The sequence below is a fragment of the Galeopterus variegatus genome, unplaced genomic scaffold, assembly GCF_000696425.1.
Source record: "Galeopterus variegatus unplaced genomic scaffold, G_variegatus-3.0.2 Scaffold14104, whole genome shotgun sequence".
Taxonomy (NCBI): Eukaryota; Metazoa; Chordata; class Mammalia; order Dermoptera; family Cynocephalidae; genus Galeopterus; species Galeopterus variegatus.
The window spans coordinates 13,840-31,342 of NW_007740215.1; the positions used below are offsets into that span (position 1 = coordinate 13,840).

Consider the following 17,503-nt stretch of genomic DNA (forward strand, 5'->3'; position numbering starts at 1 on the left):
GTAGACTGAGTCCTAACGTTGAACAAGTGAGAAGCCTCCAGAGAGGAAACTGGGTGAAGGGGTGAGCACATGGAGCTGCTGTCTCTCCAGCCCTGATGTGCTGCTCACACCAGGCCTCACCAGACTGGTTCTAGACAAGTCCCAGGTTGCAGTCCCATTCTGCAGGAGGGACAGCCTGGTTTTGCCTGGAAGGCTGGTTCCTGGGTGCTAAAGCCCTTCCAGGACTTCAGTCGTAGCTGCCAGCTCCCCACCCACCCCCAGAGGGACCTACAAGCAGCATTAGAAAAAATCAAATTTATTCTCTCTAGGGAACAGACTACCCTTCTCAGTTCTAGGGTGCCATCTGTCCTTAAATAAACAGGAGAAGGGCCACCGGTTCACTCAGCAGGCGGTGGACATTCAGGAGCTGGGGGGGGAGTCTCTGCCAGTGTGGGCTGGCCCTCAGCCCCGTCCCGAGTGCGGAAGACCAGCTCCCCAGCCTGCAGCACCTGCCCAGCTGGCCACGTGCTGCCTGGCCCATACTGCTGGTAGAAGTCTGCATCCGTCTGGAACATGACCAGCGCCTGGGCCGTGTGGATCCGCACATGCTGTGCCAGGCTGTTGGCATCCAGGAATTTGTCCCCACAGGAGTCACAGGCGTAAAGGATGTGGGTGTTGGGGTCTGTGGAGGTGGGGACTGTGGTCAGGGTGGGAAGGACCCTGGGGTTCACCAGTGTTCACACCCTGGGTGGCCCCTCTCACCTTCTTCCTGCACTTGCTTCACAGCTTTGCTGATCTCAGCTTTCAGGACTTCCGTCTCATCGGCTGTCACTGCAGCCCCCACTGGCACCACTGTGGGCAGAATCATCAGGGCCTAAGTGTTGGTCACAGGTACTGCCCCATCATTGCCAACCTAGAGGCAACCCGCCCGCCCATGACTCCCTTCTACTGCCCACAGCCCACACCTGTGAGCTGAGTGACGGCTGTTGCTGCCAGTGCCTCGGTGGCCAACGTGACCATATCATCGACAGTGACCACGCTGACCTCACCACCCTCCTCTGGCTCCAGGATTTTGATGCCTGCCTTGCCCTGGTGCACGGTTTTCACATGGGAACGTAGGTTGTCCACCCGGTTGAAGCCACGACCACACTTGTCACACAGGTAAGGCTTCTCTCCTGGGGGGGAGGCAAGGTTCTCTCCTACCTTTAGGGGAAGGGGCAGCCAGGGGTGGCGGTGGGAGGACCTCAGTGGCCTCCAGCTTCTCCAGCATCCCTGTCTTTTTCCTGCAGGAAGTGCCCTGGGGTGGCCACCACAGCTGCAGATGCCTCCAGTGGCACCTGCACCTCTGGAAGCTCTAAGAAAATGTGGTCCTCATTTGAACTGAACTGCCCTCAAGGCCACCTGCAAGTGCCAGCACCCCATGCTGGGATCTGGGGTACCTCCTTTCCCACCCACCCCCTGAGAGCGAGGCTGGAGGGGACGCATACAGGTGGGTGGGCACACGCTCACCAGTGTGGATGATGATATGCTTGGACAGGTCCCCCACATTCACAAAGGCCTTGCTACACACACTGCACTTGTGTGGGCGGATGTTGTCGTGGTGGCGAATATGATTGGCCAACTGGCTGGACTGGACGAACCTGCAGGACCACAGAGGGAGGGGCTTGTACTGAACTGCCCATGCCTGGGCCAGGGGAACGGGGCTGGGGCCTCCTGCCGCATCTAGACTGGAGAGGGCTCTGGGACCAAAGCCTGAGGCTCGGGCGGCCAGCAGTCTGCCCAGTTCCCCACCAAGAAACCAGTTTGTTTTGTGGCCCCTTCACCGTGCAGGGCCCTTGGGCATGAGGGAGGAGGCAGGACCTCTTGCCGCAGCGCTCGCAGACGTAGGGCTTCTCGCCGGTGTGCTGGCGCACATGCGCAATGAGGGAGCTGGCCTGGGTGAAGGCCTTGCCGCAAATCACACACTGGCACGGCTTCTCACCTGGGGACGGGGAGGCGAAGGCGTTGGGCCCTGCTCCTCCTGAGCTCCTCCCCAGCACCCCCTCCGCCTGCCCCCGCAGTGCAGGACGCGCTCGCCCACCGGTGTGGATGCGGACGTGCCGCTGCAGAGCGCCGGGGTCTGCGAACTGCCGTTGGCAGTGGACGCACACGTAGGGCTTCTCCCCGCTGTGGATCCGCAGGTGCCGCTTGAGGTTCCCTATGGTGAGACCGAGGGTGGGCCTGGCGGGGTGCACCACTAGATGGCCAAGGAGCGGGGCGTGAGGACAGCCAGGCAGCCCTGGCCCTACCTGAGGTGGTGAACTGCTTCCCACACTCTCGGCATTTGAGGGGCCCGTCCGCGATGTGGATCTTCAGGTGGGCCTTCAGGTTCCCCACCTGTGCCCAGGCAGGAGGTCAGAAGGCCACCCCTCAGGCCCCTCCCCATCGCCTCCCACAGGGGGACAACTGACTCTCGGCCTCCCAGGGGCCTGTGGATGGCTGCATTCCCAGAGGCCGATGGAATGTTCCAGGTCCCAGCAGTGCAAGGCAAAACCACTCCCATCCCAACCTGCCCTTCCAGTCGCCTCAGCAGAGCTCCACCCCAAGACACAGCCATTTCCCACTGACACAGTGGCTGCCTCTCCCCCTCCCGCGGCATGCAGGGGCTGCGGATGACCAGGGCTGGGGCTCCCGGCGCTTGCTCCGGGAGCTCGTGCACACCTGGTTGAACTTCTTGTCACAGTGTGGGCACTTGTGCTCTTTGTCAGTGTCGTGGGTCTCCAGGTGGCGCATCTTGGACGTGGGGTCGGAAAAGCAGCGACCGCAGTAGTCGCACTGGTAGGGTTTCTCACCGCTGTGCACCAGCTGGTGCCGCTTGAGGTTGCCCGAGGTGGTGAAGAGCTTGCTGCAGTCCTCGCAGCGGTAGCGCGCCTCACCCGAGTGCCGCTTCTTGTGCAGGTTCAGCAGGCTGATGAGCCGGTAGCTCTTGCCGCACTCCTCACAGCCGTACGGCTTCAGCGGGCTGGGTGGTCAGAAGGCAACAGGGAGAGGTGGGCTTGCTGGGGCCCAGAGAGGCCGGAGCCTGCAGGGGCGAGGAGGCTGGCCTCGGGCCAGTACCTATGCGTCTTCTCGTGGGCCTTGCACGCGGCTGGGTCGGAGAAGGCCTTGCTGCACTCCTGGCACGAGAAGGGCTTCTCGCCAGTGTGGATGCGGATGTGCCGCTTGAAGTTCCCTGTGTGCGTGAACTCCTTGCCACAGTCCTGGAGGCGCAGAGGGGAGGGGGTGTGTGAGGGGCTGCTGGGGACAGGGAAGGGGAGGGCCGGCACCCCCTGTGACCCCGCACCTCACACTTGTGGATGACGGAGCCGTAGGCCTTGGACTCTGTGCGGTCGCCATAGGTGCCTGAGCGCAGGCTCTGGGCGTCGGTGCCGAGCTCCTGCCCAAAGTCTGTGCCCGCGGATTCCTCATTCTCCTCGGTGGCCTCTCCATTCTCCAGCAGGGGCCCCTCTTCCTTGACCACAGCAGGCCCTGTGTCCTCCTCCTCTCGCACCTCCTCCCCTTTCCTGGCCGGCTCCACCTCCATTTCTGCAAGAAGGGCAGGCACTGAGGCGGGAGGGGGCTTCTGAAGGGACTGAGCTCAGAGCATCTCACAGGTCAGGCCCAGATCTGTCCCACCCCCACTAACATCTGGGAGAGACTTGTAAACGGCCCTCCCACTGGCTAGGGAAAGCACCAGGGGGGCTATGAGCTGGGTATTTGTCCCAAGGGGGTGCTGTGACAGCAAGGCACACCCTGCATGGAGCTGAGGGCTGGGAAGTAGCCCCAGGGCTCACAGGAAGCTTCTAATGCATGTGCTCACAGAAACATGGCCAGGATGTACAACCAAGGAACAGACAGCTGAAGTGTTGGTGGCCTCAAGTGGGCTCAGCTAGGGGTAGGAGGGAGGGAGGTCCTGTGGGCGGTGAAGCTGGGCCCTGGGAGCACACGGGAGTGAGGGCCTGGCCCTGGCTGGCAGTACCTTGCTCCGAGCTCTCTGACAAGGCAGCCTCGGCTTCCGCAGCAGCCATGCCACTTGTGGGGTCCGGCTTGAGCTCCACAGGTTGGGGTTCCCGAGGGGCATCAGCCTTCTCTGTCTGCTCTGCACCTGGAGTGTGAGAGGGAGCACCAGGGGCTTGATGGGGACCCTCTGTCCAAGAGCCAGGTCACCCTCCTGGACCTGGCCCCGGTGGTAGCTGTGTCCCAGTGGGTAGGCCCCAGCACATCCACACTCAGGCTGCTGCTCCCCTGTGCTGGCTGGAACAGACTCCCCAGAATAAGCACTGGGTCTTTTTGGGAAATGTGAACTCAAGAAGTGCAGGTGCCAGTGCCACCTACTTCTCTGCCACAGGACCCTGCTGAGGCAGCCCCTCACTACATTGGGACCAGGCTGCTGCCAGGCGATGGAATGGGCATTCTGACTTCCCACGGTCCACCTCCTCCCTCCAGGGCAGCCAGCGGGTCCTCAGTATTGCCACTCACCACTGGCCACACTCTTGGCCTGGCCACCTCGCTCCTCTTTGAGATCCATTCCTGGGCCTGTGGGTGGAATGCCTCCCGCTTGATCCAGCCTGCTCAGCGTGGTGGCAGCAGCCTTCTCCTCTTTGGCTCTTTTGTCCCCTCCTAGAGATGAAACAGGACACACCTGCCATTTCCCATCAAGTGCCCACCAATTGGAGTGGTGAGGTGGCCCAGAACTTGCTAGCTCTTCCAGATCCTCCCTGGGGATATAACTAAGTAGTGGTTTGTTGGTTTGTTTGTTCAACAAATTATTCACAGGGCACCTACTCCAGGCCAGCCTGTCTGCAGGGCACTGGGAACACAAGAGTGACATTCCTGCTTCTGTGGGGCACAAAGATTGATCAGGGAGATAGACCTCACATGTGCAATGAAGAGGCTGCTCAGAGGTCAGTGAAAGAAGAGGAACACGGTCCTTTGCAAGTGTGCAACAAGGAATCTGGCCCACAAGGGCTTCTGAGGAGGCGAGGGGAGTGGCAGGCCCCTGCGCATGTGCACAAGCACCAAACCAAGCACAGCTCCTGAGCCTCTGCTGTGAAAGGTGGGAAAGGGACAGGCAGGAGGACCTTTCTCACACTTCACTGCAGCCAACCCTCACCAGCATCCCACAACAGAGACAGGGCCAGATGAGGAAACTGAGACCCAGAGAGGTGACCCAGACAATCAGAGGCAGAGCCCACATCAAAAGCCGGGGTCTCTGTCACCTGCTCAGGAACAGCCTGCCAATAATCTTACCTTCCATGGCTGAGGCCTCCGCATTTTCCCCAGGGCTGGCAGATAGCTCAGTGAGTGATTTAAGGGCATGGCAGGCCGTGATGATGTCCTGCATCTGGAGGAAGCTGGCCACGGCCAGCACATCGTCCACGTTCTCAGGGCTCAGGCTCAACTTGGCTGTGTACATAAACTCCAGCACCTGCCCCAGGCCTGCCAAGGACAGGACAGCCATCACAGACCCACCTCAGGGCCTGGCACCAGCAGCCCACCCCACCACTCCACCCAGCAGCAGGATCCAGAGAGTTAAGGCCAGCCAAGTGGCAAGGCTCCATCTCCCTATCTCCTGTGCTAGGGGAGAGGTGGGTAACCTGGGGATTCTCAGCCCAACCAACAGCCTCTGAGAAGATGATCACCCACAGAGGACAGGGGATGTGAACGCCAGCCCTGTACATATTCTACCCGGCCACTGCACTTAACAGCGGAGGACACTCCAACCCAACTGTATCAGCACTGGCTTTCATAGGGCTCTGCTACCAACTCTCTACCTGACCTCCAGGCCAGCCACCTGACCTCTTTGGGTCTCAGTTTCCATATCTATAAAATGGGAGAACAACACCTTGCCTGACCAGTAACACTGGAGTTGGGAGCCCAAATTCAGGACCAGTTCTTTCCTCAATCTCAAGGCCTCCCTGATACTACTCCAGCCCCCGCCCTGGCCATCTCCATTATCACTCCCCACGTTCCTGATTAGCACTGGAATAGGGGATTTAGCACTGACTTGGCCATGGAAAGGGGCCAAGGGGCACACAGCTGGCCCACTCTGTCTCTCCTAACGAGTCCTGTCTTATGCTTTCTGGGCCTAGAGCTTATCAGGAGTCCTTCCTACCAGCTCTCCCCTTGTCACCTCACTCCCAGTCAAAACAGGCCCCCAAAAGTGGTAGACCTTGGTACCCACATGCCATGCATGGCCTGGGGCTTGTGTAGGAGGCCTGGCACACCCCACAGTTTGCATGACAGAGGTCAGCCATGACTCCAAAGGGGTACCTGCCGCGTTACTGATGTCCAGGTGCACCACGTCCTTCTGGTCCACAAAGAGCATCTTGAGGTACTCACTGCAGGCCGCCAGCACCGCCTTATGGGCCTTAAAGTCGACACCGTCAACCACAAAGGTGCAGTCACACAGAAGCCCCAGCTGCCTCTGCTGGTTCAGCTGCTCCAAGACGTGCTGGCTGTGCTGAGGGAAATCCATGGCTGTGGAAAGCCCGAGGGCCTCCATATGAGCACAGAGAACAGGTGTCAGCCAGCCTTGACAGCCAACCCCAAACTCCCAGGTGAGAAATGCAATGGGACAGGGAAGATTAAGATAAGTGCAAGGGCATAAAAATAAGCAAGGGCTGTCCCGTTAGCTCAATTGGTTACGGTGTGGTGTTGATAACACCAAGGTTGAGGGTTCGGATCCCCATACCACCCGGCTGCCAAAAACAAACCAAATGAGACACATTTCTGCCACAAAAAGGCAGATAACTCTAGACACCTGCTGTAAGTCAAGCCTGACCAGTAGCTCCTAGATTCCTGGGTCTACTGGCCAGCAAAAGTTCCCCAAACCAAAACCATCAAGTAACCAACACAAAACAGCTATCTTTGTATCTTGCCAGGAAATGACATATAAAAGTCACAAAAGCAAACAGACAAACATAAAACACGGATTACTGTCATCCTTTCAAAAAAGATGGGGTCACTTTAACATTTTTTTACAAAAAGAATGCATGACAGATTAAAAGACAGATTAATTGGACACATCTGGCTTTACAAAAACCTTTCTGTTTTGTTCTTGTTTTTCTCATTCTGTCATGGACAGGTGAAGACAAGGCAGATGTTTCATCACCTGGCATTTTGGAACTCGGCCCCTCCCCCGCCACACCCACAGGCTCTGTGCAAGGTCCCTCGTCCAGCGAAGCCCCGCCCTCAGGGGTGGGGATCTCTCTTTCTGATTCACCGGCTCAGGGAACTACATAAAGTTGGGGAGTCCTCTGCCTCCAGAAACCTCTGTCCTGGTGGCTGTCCCAGGAGAAACAATGAACTCTGATCCTGATTTCAAGAGCTGCTGGCCTGGCTGCAGCTTCTCTGTCCAGGACCTCACTTAATGCCTGGAAATCCCACAACTGCCTCAAGTGAAAATCCTCAGAAAAATTCTATGGCCTGATGCCGAATAATCATGAGCTGCACGAGCCATGACTAAATAAGCATCTAAAATAGCTCTCCCTGCCTGCCCCAACACCACTCCAGAGGCATTCTCAAGATCCACAGTTTTCTAGGGAAAAGAAGCAGGCCCTTCCTTCTAGAAAGCACCAGTTTCAGAATGTTTCAAAATAAAAATCAATACCCACTGTCTGAGACCACATTACACAGATCCAACAGGGCAAGGCCTGGCCCAGAATCTGAGAAGCAGCAGTGGGTTCTCCGCCAGCTCTTCTGGAACTGAATTTGGACTTGTCCTCTGAGGCCTGGGTCTGCACAGAGCTGCCCCAGGCTGGTTCCAGGCAGGTGAGAGGGACCCTTGGGGCTCTGAACCCCAGGTTTCAGCAGTGCCTCCCTGGCTATGGCTGCTCTCCTGTTCCATCAGCCTCCTGGGGATGAGTCACTGTGCTGCAACTCTGGGGCTGCAGTGACCATGTATGGCTGTCTGGCTGTGATGAGCGGCCATGAATGCCATGCCCCTCACGCCAGCACAGGTCAGCTGTGAAGGATGCCAAGTCCATCCACCCCAAGGAGTCTGGAAACTTTTCAAAAGGGGGGTTATGTATCTGCTGTGCTGAGAAAGTCACCCAACCAGTAAGGGGGAACATGGCAGTGGCAGCAGGCCAGGAGCCACAACATGTCAGCATCTGGGCTGTGAGTTTGGAGTTGCTGCTGCCAGAAACTCAAAAACACCCTTTCCCTCCCTCCACACATCCACAGACAGGCTCCCAGAGGCACTGCTTCTCGGCTCTGACAGTTGTATTCATAAATGCCTGTGGCTAGAGCTCTCAAGTGTACGCAGGGGAGAGCCAGAGGCCAGCCCTGGAGCAAGAGGTGAGGTACCAGACACAGCTGGCCCCTCTGTCTGTCACCTAGAGCAAAGGCTGCTGCTAACACAGGACACCTCACTAAGGCATCTTTCTCCAAGGTCTGCAGTCCCTGGAAAAAGTAAGTTCCCCATTGTAACCTGAGGAATGCAAGGAAGAATCTTGGCTGCGCTGTTCCTGAGCATGGGACATGGAGAAAGAACCAATGTCCAGTCCATGCTGGGGCACCTGGGCCCGGGACCTGAAGAGGGTGCGACAAAAAGGACCAAAGGCAGTAGGCAAGGATAGGCCTGGGCCAAATCAACCCTAGAGCTGTCTTCACTCTGCTGTGGAAAAGGCACGTGGGCATACAGGTGTGTGTGTGTGTGGGTGGGCAAGCCCTGGGCCTCAATCCCCAGTCATCCTCTACATCCTCATGGGCCCCAAGTGAACTATCTCCCATGTGCAGAAAGGGAGGGAACATCAGGGCCCATAAAGGGCAAAACCTTCTCTTGGGGCAGCTTCAGAATAAGCCTGTTTGGAACTTGCAAGTGAGGCCCAAACCCTTCCTTTCTGGCATGGGCCTGGCTTTCTCGCCTTCACCAGGAGCTGACCTGGAAACTGAGCTGGGAGGGAGTGTCTCCCAGGCTCTAAAACAACTAGGGGGAGCATCTGCAGAGTTGTTCCCAGGACCCCTTGGCTGGAGCCCACTGAGAGCAGAACCCTCCAGCAGGAAAACAATCTGACTTGCCCAGAAGATAAACATGAGAAAAGACTCCTAGCCCACAGGTGGATGGGGTTGGTGACTGATGGGCCTTGTCTGGGACCCAAGGCTGTGATGTGTTGCTACATATCCTGGACCTTCCAGGAAAATGGCAGCAAAGCCCAGCCATACGGCTCTCCTTGGGCTGGACACACTGGGAAAGGGGAGGGGGAAGCCCTCATTTTCAGAGACCTCAGGGTTTGGAAGACCAGTAATGGCCCCTGGGACAGGGTGGATGGTGGCCCAGTACCTCTAGCCTCCGTCTCCGCGCCACCCCTGTGCCTGACGCACCAGAAAGCGGCTGTGTGCCCATGAGTAATGTTTTCTACCCCATGCTAACCACGCTCTTCCGATGCAGGATGCCTGCCCAGAAGTGGGTTCCTCCCAAATGTGGTTGTGGGGAGGAGAAAACCAGAGGCTTCTGTTACCCCTCTGAGGCTGTTCCAACAGAGAACTACATTTAAAAGGGCATCTGTTCTAATAAGATCAAAGAAGAAAATAGAGAAAACAAGAAAGAGGATAAAAGGGAGGGAGGAAGAAGCGAAGATGTGGAAAGTAAGGGAGGGAGAGGAGAGGAACTAAAAGGAAGGAAGAAAAGAAGTCCTGCTCCAACAAACAGATAAGCAGCAGCTTAAACAGCTGCTCCCAAGCAGTCTGTGACCAGCCCCACAGGGAGTGTGAGAGCAGCCCCGCACCAAGTGCTAAATGGTGTCACTCACAGAATGCATCACTGTGGACTTTACAGCTGAACCACCCCCGCCCCACAGCCCCAGCCGCCGGTGGAGCTCAGCGTCCCCCAGACTGTTTTCCAGCTCTCACCTCAGCTGTGACCTGTTTCCTCTTTATCCCCAGTGACAGGAACCCACCAGGATGGCCAAGCTTTGAGAGGTGTACAGGAAGAGAGGAGAAAGCGGCCCATCCTGGGTGCTTGCGCTAAGGGGCATGTGGTCCGAGGAGACCTTATCCACATGGTCAAGAGCCAGCTTGCTGTCATCACCAGGTGTACCGCACCCCTCAATGATGGGGATAGCGCTGTCCTGTCAGGCAGCTGCTGCCACAGGCCACCCATGGAAGGTAATGCCCTTCACTCAAGCATGAGCATGGGGAATCCTTCACCTCTACCTCATTCTGCCTGAGAGGCAATAAATGTGGGCGCTAGTTAAAGCTACTTCTAACAAAGACCCTAAAAACTTAGAAACACAGAAAACAACAGAACAAGACCACAGAGTCCATCAAGCCTAGAGTCCTCATTTTAGATGCAGAAAATGAAGCCCCCAAACAGCCCATGCTTGACCCCAGTGAAAGACACCTGACCTTCTAACACCAAGTCCTTGCTGCAGTCAGCACCTTCCCCATGCCACCTTCAGGTGCTCAGTTTTTATCCTTGACCTCAGATATCAGGGCTGGGATTCTCTCCTGATGACCAACAGCCTGGCTGGACACAGCCCTGGCCTGCCTCACAAGGGGTTTGTAGAGAATGACAACATGAGGTATTTGAGGGACACAACTAAGCAAAACGGACAGTGACGGTGTAGGACATGGTCTCTGAGGCTGGCTGTCAGCTACTCCTCCTCTCCCTGCTAGCGCCTACCACTCTGTTGAGAGATGGAGCCTCTCTCCTTCCCAATCGAAGCTGGATGGGCCCAGTGACAACTCTGACCAACAGGATGCGGTGACTGCATCGGTTCCGGACCTAGACCTAAAGAAGCCTGGAAGACTGTGCTTTGGCTCCCTTGGAATCCAGCTGCCCCGCTGTAGGGAAGTCCAGCCTCCCCTGTTTGAGACAGAAACGCATGAAGAGGCTATGGAGGGGACACCAATGTAGAGAGGCCACGTGAAAAACTGAGATGCCCCAGCTAGCAGCACCGTGCCTTTGGGACGGAGCTCAGAGCCCAGTCACCAGCTGAATGCTATCATATGAACGACCTAACCGACACTTGGAGGAGCAAAACAATTGCCCAGTCAGCCCACAAAATTATGAGAAATAACAAATCACTGATGGTTTAAGCCACTAAGTTTTGGGGTGGTTTGCTATACAGCAAGAGGTAACTGACATAGATGGTAAAACTATAAAGAAAAGGGAATGGTTAACCAAAAATGTCAAGATGATGGTTGTCTCTGGATGGGGAAAGGGCAATCAGAGGTCTTCTGAGATACTGGGAATGTTCTATTTCTTTACTTGAATACGCCTAGATTTATTATTTAAACTAAATGTGTGTACATTTCATATACTTATGTATGGAGACAGATTTCAAAATTTAACAAAATCTTTAATAAGAAAAAAGTAAGGCACAGGTGCCAGACTCAATCCAGTCATGGCACGGAGCCTACATGCAAAGATGGGGTCATTTCCAGCTATGCTCCTGGGTGCCCTCACAAGAGGAGCTGTCCTGAAGCCTGGGGCCCTAGGACAGCAGCAAGACAGCGAGATTCAGCAAAATTGAAAGAGTCGCTAAGCCTCATGTGGGTGAGATTCATAAGGACTGGCCACAGACAGCACAAGCCATCCCATCTGTCCTTCAGTGCCCAAACATTCAGACTGCTGCATAAGAAAGGTTTTTCCTTAGGTCGTGTAATCCACTCTGCTCAATTCAACAGATCCCCCTAATAACAACAAAATGGCATTTGTAGAGTCTGTTCCACCTGCCAAGCGACACTGTGCCAGGTACAGCACACCCTGATCACCTAAACACTATAAACATGGCCACTCTGGGCACTAAGTTCCACATGGCTGCATCCAACATGTAGGGGTTTGTGAGGCAGCTCAGCACTGGGGAGGCGCAGAACCTCTGGGGTCCGGCCAAGTAGGACCTGAATCCAGGTTCTGCCACCCACTAGCAGGTGATCTCTGGCAAAGCTTCTCTGCAGGCACATGGGGCTAATGGCACAACTTCACAGATTTGTTACAGGATTAAATTAAATAACATATGTAAAGGCCCTGTATAGTGCCTGGCACATCGTAAGCACTAAACAAACTACTGTTACCAGGAAGCAGAGATGCAGATATCTTTTTTTTAGGCCAAAGACCTTATCAGATGGTTTCTACATACCCTTTTATGCTGGGTACCTTGGGTGCACTCAATAACTATTTGGTGACTTGACTCTGTTAAGAAATTGTAATCATAACCCATTATTCCTTCTAAATGCAATCTGGAAAAATCCTGGAGCACAATTAGCATGAAGAGAGGTTGGTTGAAGGGAGAGGGCACTGAGCAAAGAGCCATTCAGCGCGATTTTCTCTGCTGGGGAGGCACTTTATATTGAATGACTGTTCTGCTGAACCCCGAGGGTGCTCCCGGGTGAAGGCTGGAGTGCCTGCTCAGGGCACTAAGTGGCTCCACAGAGCACAGCTCCATCAAGAGTCAAATGGGCACCTGTCAAACATGAAATACTACCCGGGCTATTAGCAAGCACTAAACTGCAGGCAGGGTTTCCAAACCACCACAGAGAGGGAAGCCATTAAGCCAGAAAACAACTGGCCTACCAAGAGATGCTGATCTTCCCGAACAACAGTACCTAGCTCCCTGAACATGCTGCGCCCAGCTCTGAGTCTTGCCATGAACACAGCCATCTCAGGACCAGGTGCCTCAAGGAACCTGAGAGCAGGTGAGGGAGATCACCATTTGGCTTCCAGTTGTTCAGCGTTCCTGATTATCTAGAAATGCAGGTGGCTCAGCATACACAAACTCTGGCCAAGGAAATGGCAGTTCACACCAGGCCATCCTGTCAAACATCAAACCTGCCTGCCCAACCCAACCAGCTACCCCAGTTTAACAAACTGTCCCTTTAGTGCAAAAGGCAGAGAAGCAAATATCAACAAAACCAGCGCTGCCAAACTTTCCTCCTTGCCTAACAAACACTCTACTTCTACTAAGATTGTGTTTCTCGAACTTTCAGATCAATTTTCCCTTTAGATAAACATGCAAATCTGACTCAGCCCCACCCGACAACCCCAGATTCTGATACTTCATCTTCTACTGGATAGTGTCCACCCCAACCTTGACAATCACTGCCATCTTCCACATACTCATTCCAGCCAAGATCAATAGTGTTTTCTGACATTTGTATTATACAGATTTTTTAAAATCTAAAAATAGTCTAAATATAAAATGAAATTATGATACAACTCTGCTTTTCAAACTATGCAAATATCACCATCTCTAAGATTTAGCCACACTTCTGAAGAAGGGACAGTCACCCCCTTGCCTGACCCCTGATGGACCCCACTGCTTTAAGAATATGACTGAGTGGGAATGTTGCCTGGCTCTGAAGAAAAAGCTGTCCTGTATCCCAGGCAGCCCATGCCAGTTTAGAATCCATTATACTAGTACTTGCCTCCGGGGCTCTTGAAGCTCAACACAAGGTAAATTAAGGCCCCTCCTCACAGAAAGACAAAATCAGAATATGTGGGACTTGGGCAGTGTCTAATGACCCCCCAAACAACCCCCACACCTCCCAGCCACAAATACTCCCTGAGCGTCCAAGCAGTGGTAACTGACATAGCCTGAAATTACACAGCGCATCACTTTGTCTCCCCTACCAGTTTAAGAAACTCACTGCCAGGTGGGACTACTTATTTCTTCCTTACAGCTGTTCATAGCACCTAATGCAGGATGCTGCTCTCGAGCATTGCAGATCAAGTCGGGGAACAGGCCTGGTAAAGAGCGGAGATCCCTGGCCTTTTTGAGTATGACTAACTTGATGTCAGAATATTCCATGACCCTTATGAAACGATAGTTGTACTTATGGTGCTTGTTAACTGAGAAAATAATAGACAAAAGCCACTAAGAAAAAAGAATTTCCATTCTTTAATCACAATTGCATTGATGTGCATTTGAGAAAAATTCAATGTGCATGGATGAGAAATTTCCCCAATACACCGAAAACCAGTGGGGCAATACAGATGCACAACCACTCACAATTATTGCATTGCCCTCTAGGGGTCCTCAGCTCATAAATCAGGAAACAGGTACAGATAAAAGACTAAGGGATTTCACAAGCATTTAATGAGTGCCTACTCTGTGCTTGTCTTAGGTTCTGTATCAGAACTTTGAGCCTAGTGGAGAAGACAGGTAATAAATGGCTATAATATATAATGCCAAGTACCAAGTGCTATGGAGAAAACTTAAGCAAGCTGAGGGGATAGAGAGGCAGAGACTCTTTAACATTTAAGACAGGGGTCAAGGAGGACCTCTCTGAGGAGGTGGCATTTAAGCAAAGACCTGAATGAAGTGCCAGAGCAAGCCATGCCACTGTAAGCCCAGGGCCATTACAGACACAGGAAGAGCAGAACAAAGGCCCTGAGACAGGCACGACCTTGGTGAAGGGACCGGTGTGTCTAGAGAGCTGTAGGTGAGTGGGAGGATGAGAAGAGCCAAGACTGGCAGCAACAGAGGCCAATATCGCCCAGGGTCTTAGGGGCACATTAGACATTGGGGTTTCTTCTAAGTGTGCTAGGATGCCTTGGGAGAGTTGAGAGCAGGAGAGTGACATTTTTAAAGGGCCACTTTTCAGTGCAAAGAGAGACTGCAAGGAGGCAAGAGTGGGGCCAGGAACACCAGTTAGGCTGTTGTAGTAAGGAAGAGATGGTGGTGGCCTCACCAATGGGGTGGCACTAAAGGCAAGAAGTGGCCAGTGTAGGGATGTGTTTTGGCAGAGCCAACATAATTAGCTCATCAAATAAATGTGGGTTGTGAGAAAAAGAAAGGAGTCAAGATGACACTACAATTTTTAGCCTGAGAAACCAGCCTAGCAATGGTGCCATTTACTGAGGTGAGGAAAAGTGGTGGGAGAAGAGATTTAGTGGGGGAAATAAAAATTCTGTCAGGCCAATAACAGTTCAGATGTCCATGCGTAGAGATGGTAATTAAAGCCACGAGACAGAATGAGATGTCCATAGGAGAGGACACTGGATAAAGAGAAGAGACCAGTGGCTTCGGAATCAAAGGACATGCATTTGAATCCCAGCTCCAATACTTAACAGGGCAATCTCAGGCAAGCTTCTCTGAGTTTTAGATTGCTCACTCATAAAACAGGAAAATCACCATAAATACAATGATTAATAAAGTAAGATAAATAGCAGATAGGAAGTGTTCCCAAATATCGGCAAAAGTGGAATTAGGTATTGCTTCTCTAACATGGGTCTGTGATGGATACACAGTTAAAACAAAAGGGGGAAAAAATGAACAAATTAAAAGCAAACCAGATTAGCCCAAGTGAACGCTCTTTACCAGTGAAGCGCAGGCTCCTCTCCGACCATAGCAGCTGGTCAAAGCCTTGGGAAGGCAGTTGGTGGAGGTTAAAGGAGCCACAGCCTGGCCCAATGTGACAAAAAAGCAACACATGTGTTGTTTCTATGTTCTGTTCAAAGGAGCCTCTGAATGCTTGATAGAAGTAGTTAAAGAAATGTGAACAGTGCTGAACCAGCATACTCCATCTCCTAAATAATTCCATATAAACAAGAACTTACATATTCATGCTGACTCTCTGCCACTTCTTTTATATTCTCCTTTGGTTTTTTAGGAGGGGAAGTTCTGAGCAGATTTGCTTCATGCAAATACTGTATTTTCTTATCATATTAATACAGAAACATATGTCTCTTTCTGTTTCTTCTGCTGTCGGGCCTTTGTTATTGTGCAACTTCACCCACTGAAGTTCAACATGGATAGATTCAGGGGGCCAATCTGTGTAGCTGGTGGGCTGAGGGGATAGTTCAGTGGACATTTATGTCAAAATCTACTGCAGCAGGCTGGCCAGTCTAATTTAAGAGACCGTGGTGATAGTAACACCAAGGTCACGGATTCAGATCATCGTACCAGCCAGCCACCAGAAAAAAATCTACTGCAGAGCAGTACCTCAAGCGAGGTGCCCTGTTGGGAGCTGAGGGCTCAGTAAGGAATAAGGCCAGGTCTGAGCCCCACCCTCGGGGACCTTCCACCAGGGGAGAAAGACATCTGATGAGTACTGAAAGGGCGCTGCCTAGCGCCACCCTGGGAGGCCACATCTAAGAAGACACACAAACAAAGGCGAGAAGGACATTCAGGAAGAGGACAGTTCAAGCAACAGTGAGAGTGTATGACAAAGAATGGTGCGTGTGCTTGGGGGGTGGGGAGGGCAGCTGGAGAGCCAGGCTGGGCCAGGGATGCGGGGCTGTGCCCACCACACCAGCACTCAGTGTTCATCATTGGCAAGTGGGAGCCATATGCTGGGGTTTTAAGCAATAGAGGACAATGGCCAGGTCACATTTCTGAAAGGTCACTCTGGCTGCAGTAGTACACAGTGCTGGACCTGGGGGCATTGAAAAATGGGATGATGTCACCCTCAGGTGGCACTGAGAGGGTTTGGCTGGTGCCCAGAATATAACACACACTCACATGGATCTTTCTGAGCCGTCTGTGCAACTGGCTGTCCACTAAGTATTATAGATTAAAATCCTTTGAAAGTTTTAAGTACTTTTTTTTGGAGTAGCTCAAAGTCCCTTAACATTTGGTACCTGACCCTTCCTAGAGGAGGCTGGGCCATGCTGTTTGTCCAAAATCGTAAACCCAGGCTGAGAATTTATATCTCTCACTCACAGTTAAAGGAAAACACCCACATCTCTTCAGGGTATATAAGAAACTGGTAAGGGGAGTCCCCTCACAGGAGCAGGGGAAGGGGAGGGAAGGAGCTTAACTTTTTGCCATATATCCTTTCGGTATTTTTTGTTTTACCACGTCCTTTGTTTCTATCTACCATCAAAATTTAAAGATGTTTTCTACAAGACATGGTGACAAAAACTTCTCAACAGGAAAAAATTTCTCATAAGGGAAATGGAAAATTACCATAATTTGCACAGAGAATGTGTCACTCAGGAACACATTATGAGCAGAAATTCCTTAAGGGGACTCCCCTAGAACAGCAGTCGGTACCTTCGTTTTCAGACACAGGTGAAGTGCTCTGACACTGATAAAGCTGAAGTTCTTCTCCCAGGGAGATTCATGCACATGCAATTCTGCACGCAACTGCTGGGAGCTTACTGACTCCCCCAGTTAAAAACTCCTCCTGCCTTGAGGGCTGGCTGGTTAGCTCTGTTGGTTACAGCATAGTGTTATAACACCAAAGTCAAGGGTTTGGATCCCTCTACCAGCCAGCCACCAAAAAATAAAATAAAACAACTCCTGCCTTGGAATCAAGCCAAAGCTAGTTAAGTATCTTAGGCAACTGTACTTAAATCTCTACACCCCAATTTCCTTTCTGTAAAATCAGGATGATAATAAAAGTGTCTACAAAGTTGCTGTTAGCCATCACTTTAATTATTACATACAAACCATGCCAGCAATATTGATAAATTAAAGAAAAAAAGGGAACCTCATGCTCTAATCCTTGTCCTATCTTCTAAAAATGAATGTAAAAATCTCATGAGTACACCAGGCACCCATTACAGATGAATTTTCAATGTGAACAACCCGGAGAAGGCCTCACAACTGCAATG

General features: G+C 52.5%; 1 protein-coding gene across 5 annotated transcripts; it reads right to left on the reverse strand.

Moving 5' to 3' along the window:
* Positions 1-279: 279 nt before the first annotated feature.
* Positions 280-6,490, reverse strand: LOC103581851 (zinc finger and BTB domain-containing protein 17). 5 transcript variants are annotated; one of them, XM_008563589.1, is made up of 14 exons: positions 6,271-6,490; positions 5,248-5,436; positions 4,477-4,617; positions 3,977-4,102; positions 3,302-3,543; positions 3,076-3,218; positions 2,680-2,980; positions 2,268-2,355; positions 2,060-2,176; positions 1,840-1,960; positions 1,489-1,619; positions 945-1,154; positions 742-831; positions 280-661 (listed from the first exon to the last, which is right to left on the reverse strand). In XM_008563589.1, exons 1-14 carry the CDS (start codon positions 6,473-6,475, stop codon positions 378-380), a joined length of 2,388 nt encoding a protein of 795 aa, XP_008561811.1. In that variant the 5' UTR covers positions 6,476-6,490; the 3' UTR covers positions 280-377. The 5 variants fall into 5 exon arrangements, with proteins under 5 accessions (XP_008561811.1, XP_008561810.1, XP_008561814.1 ...); XM_008563588.1 differs by having other exon boundaries at positions 1,840-2,176; positions 6,271-6,475; XM_008563592.1 differs by having other exon boundaries at positions 1,840-2,176; positions 6,340-6,358.
* Positions 6,491-17,503: the final 11,013 nt, after the last annotated feature.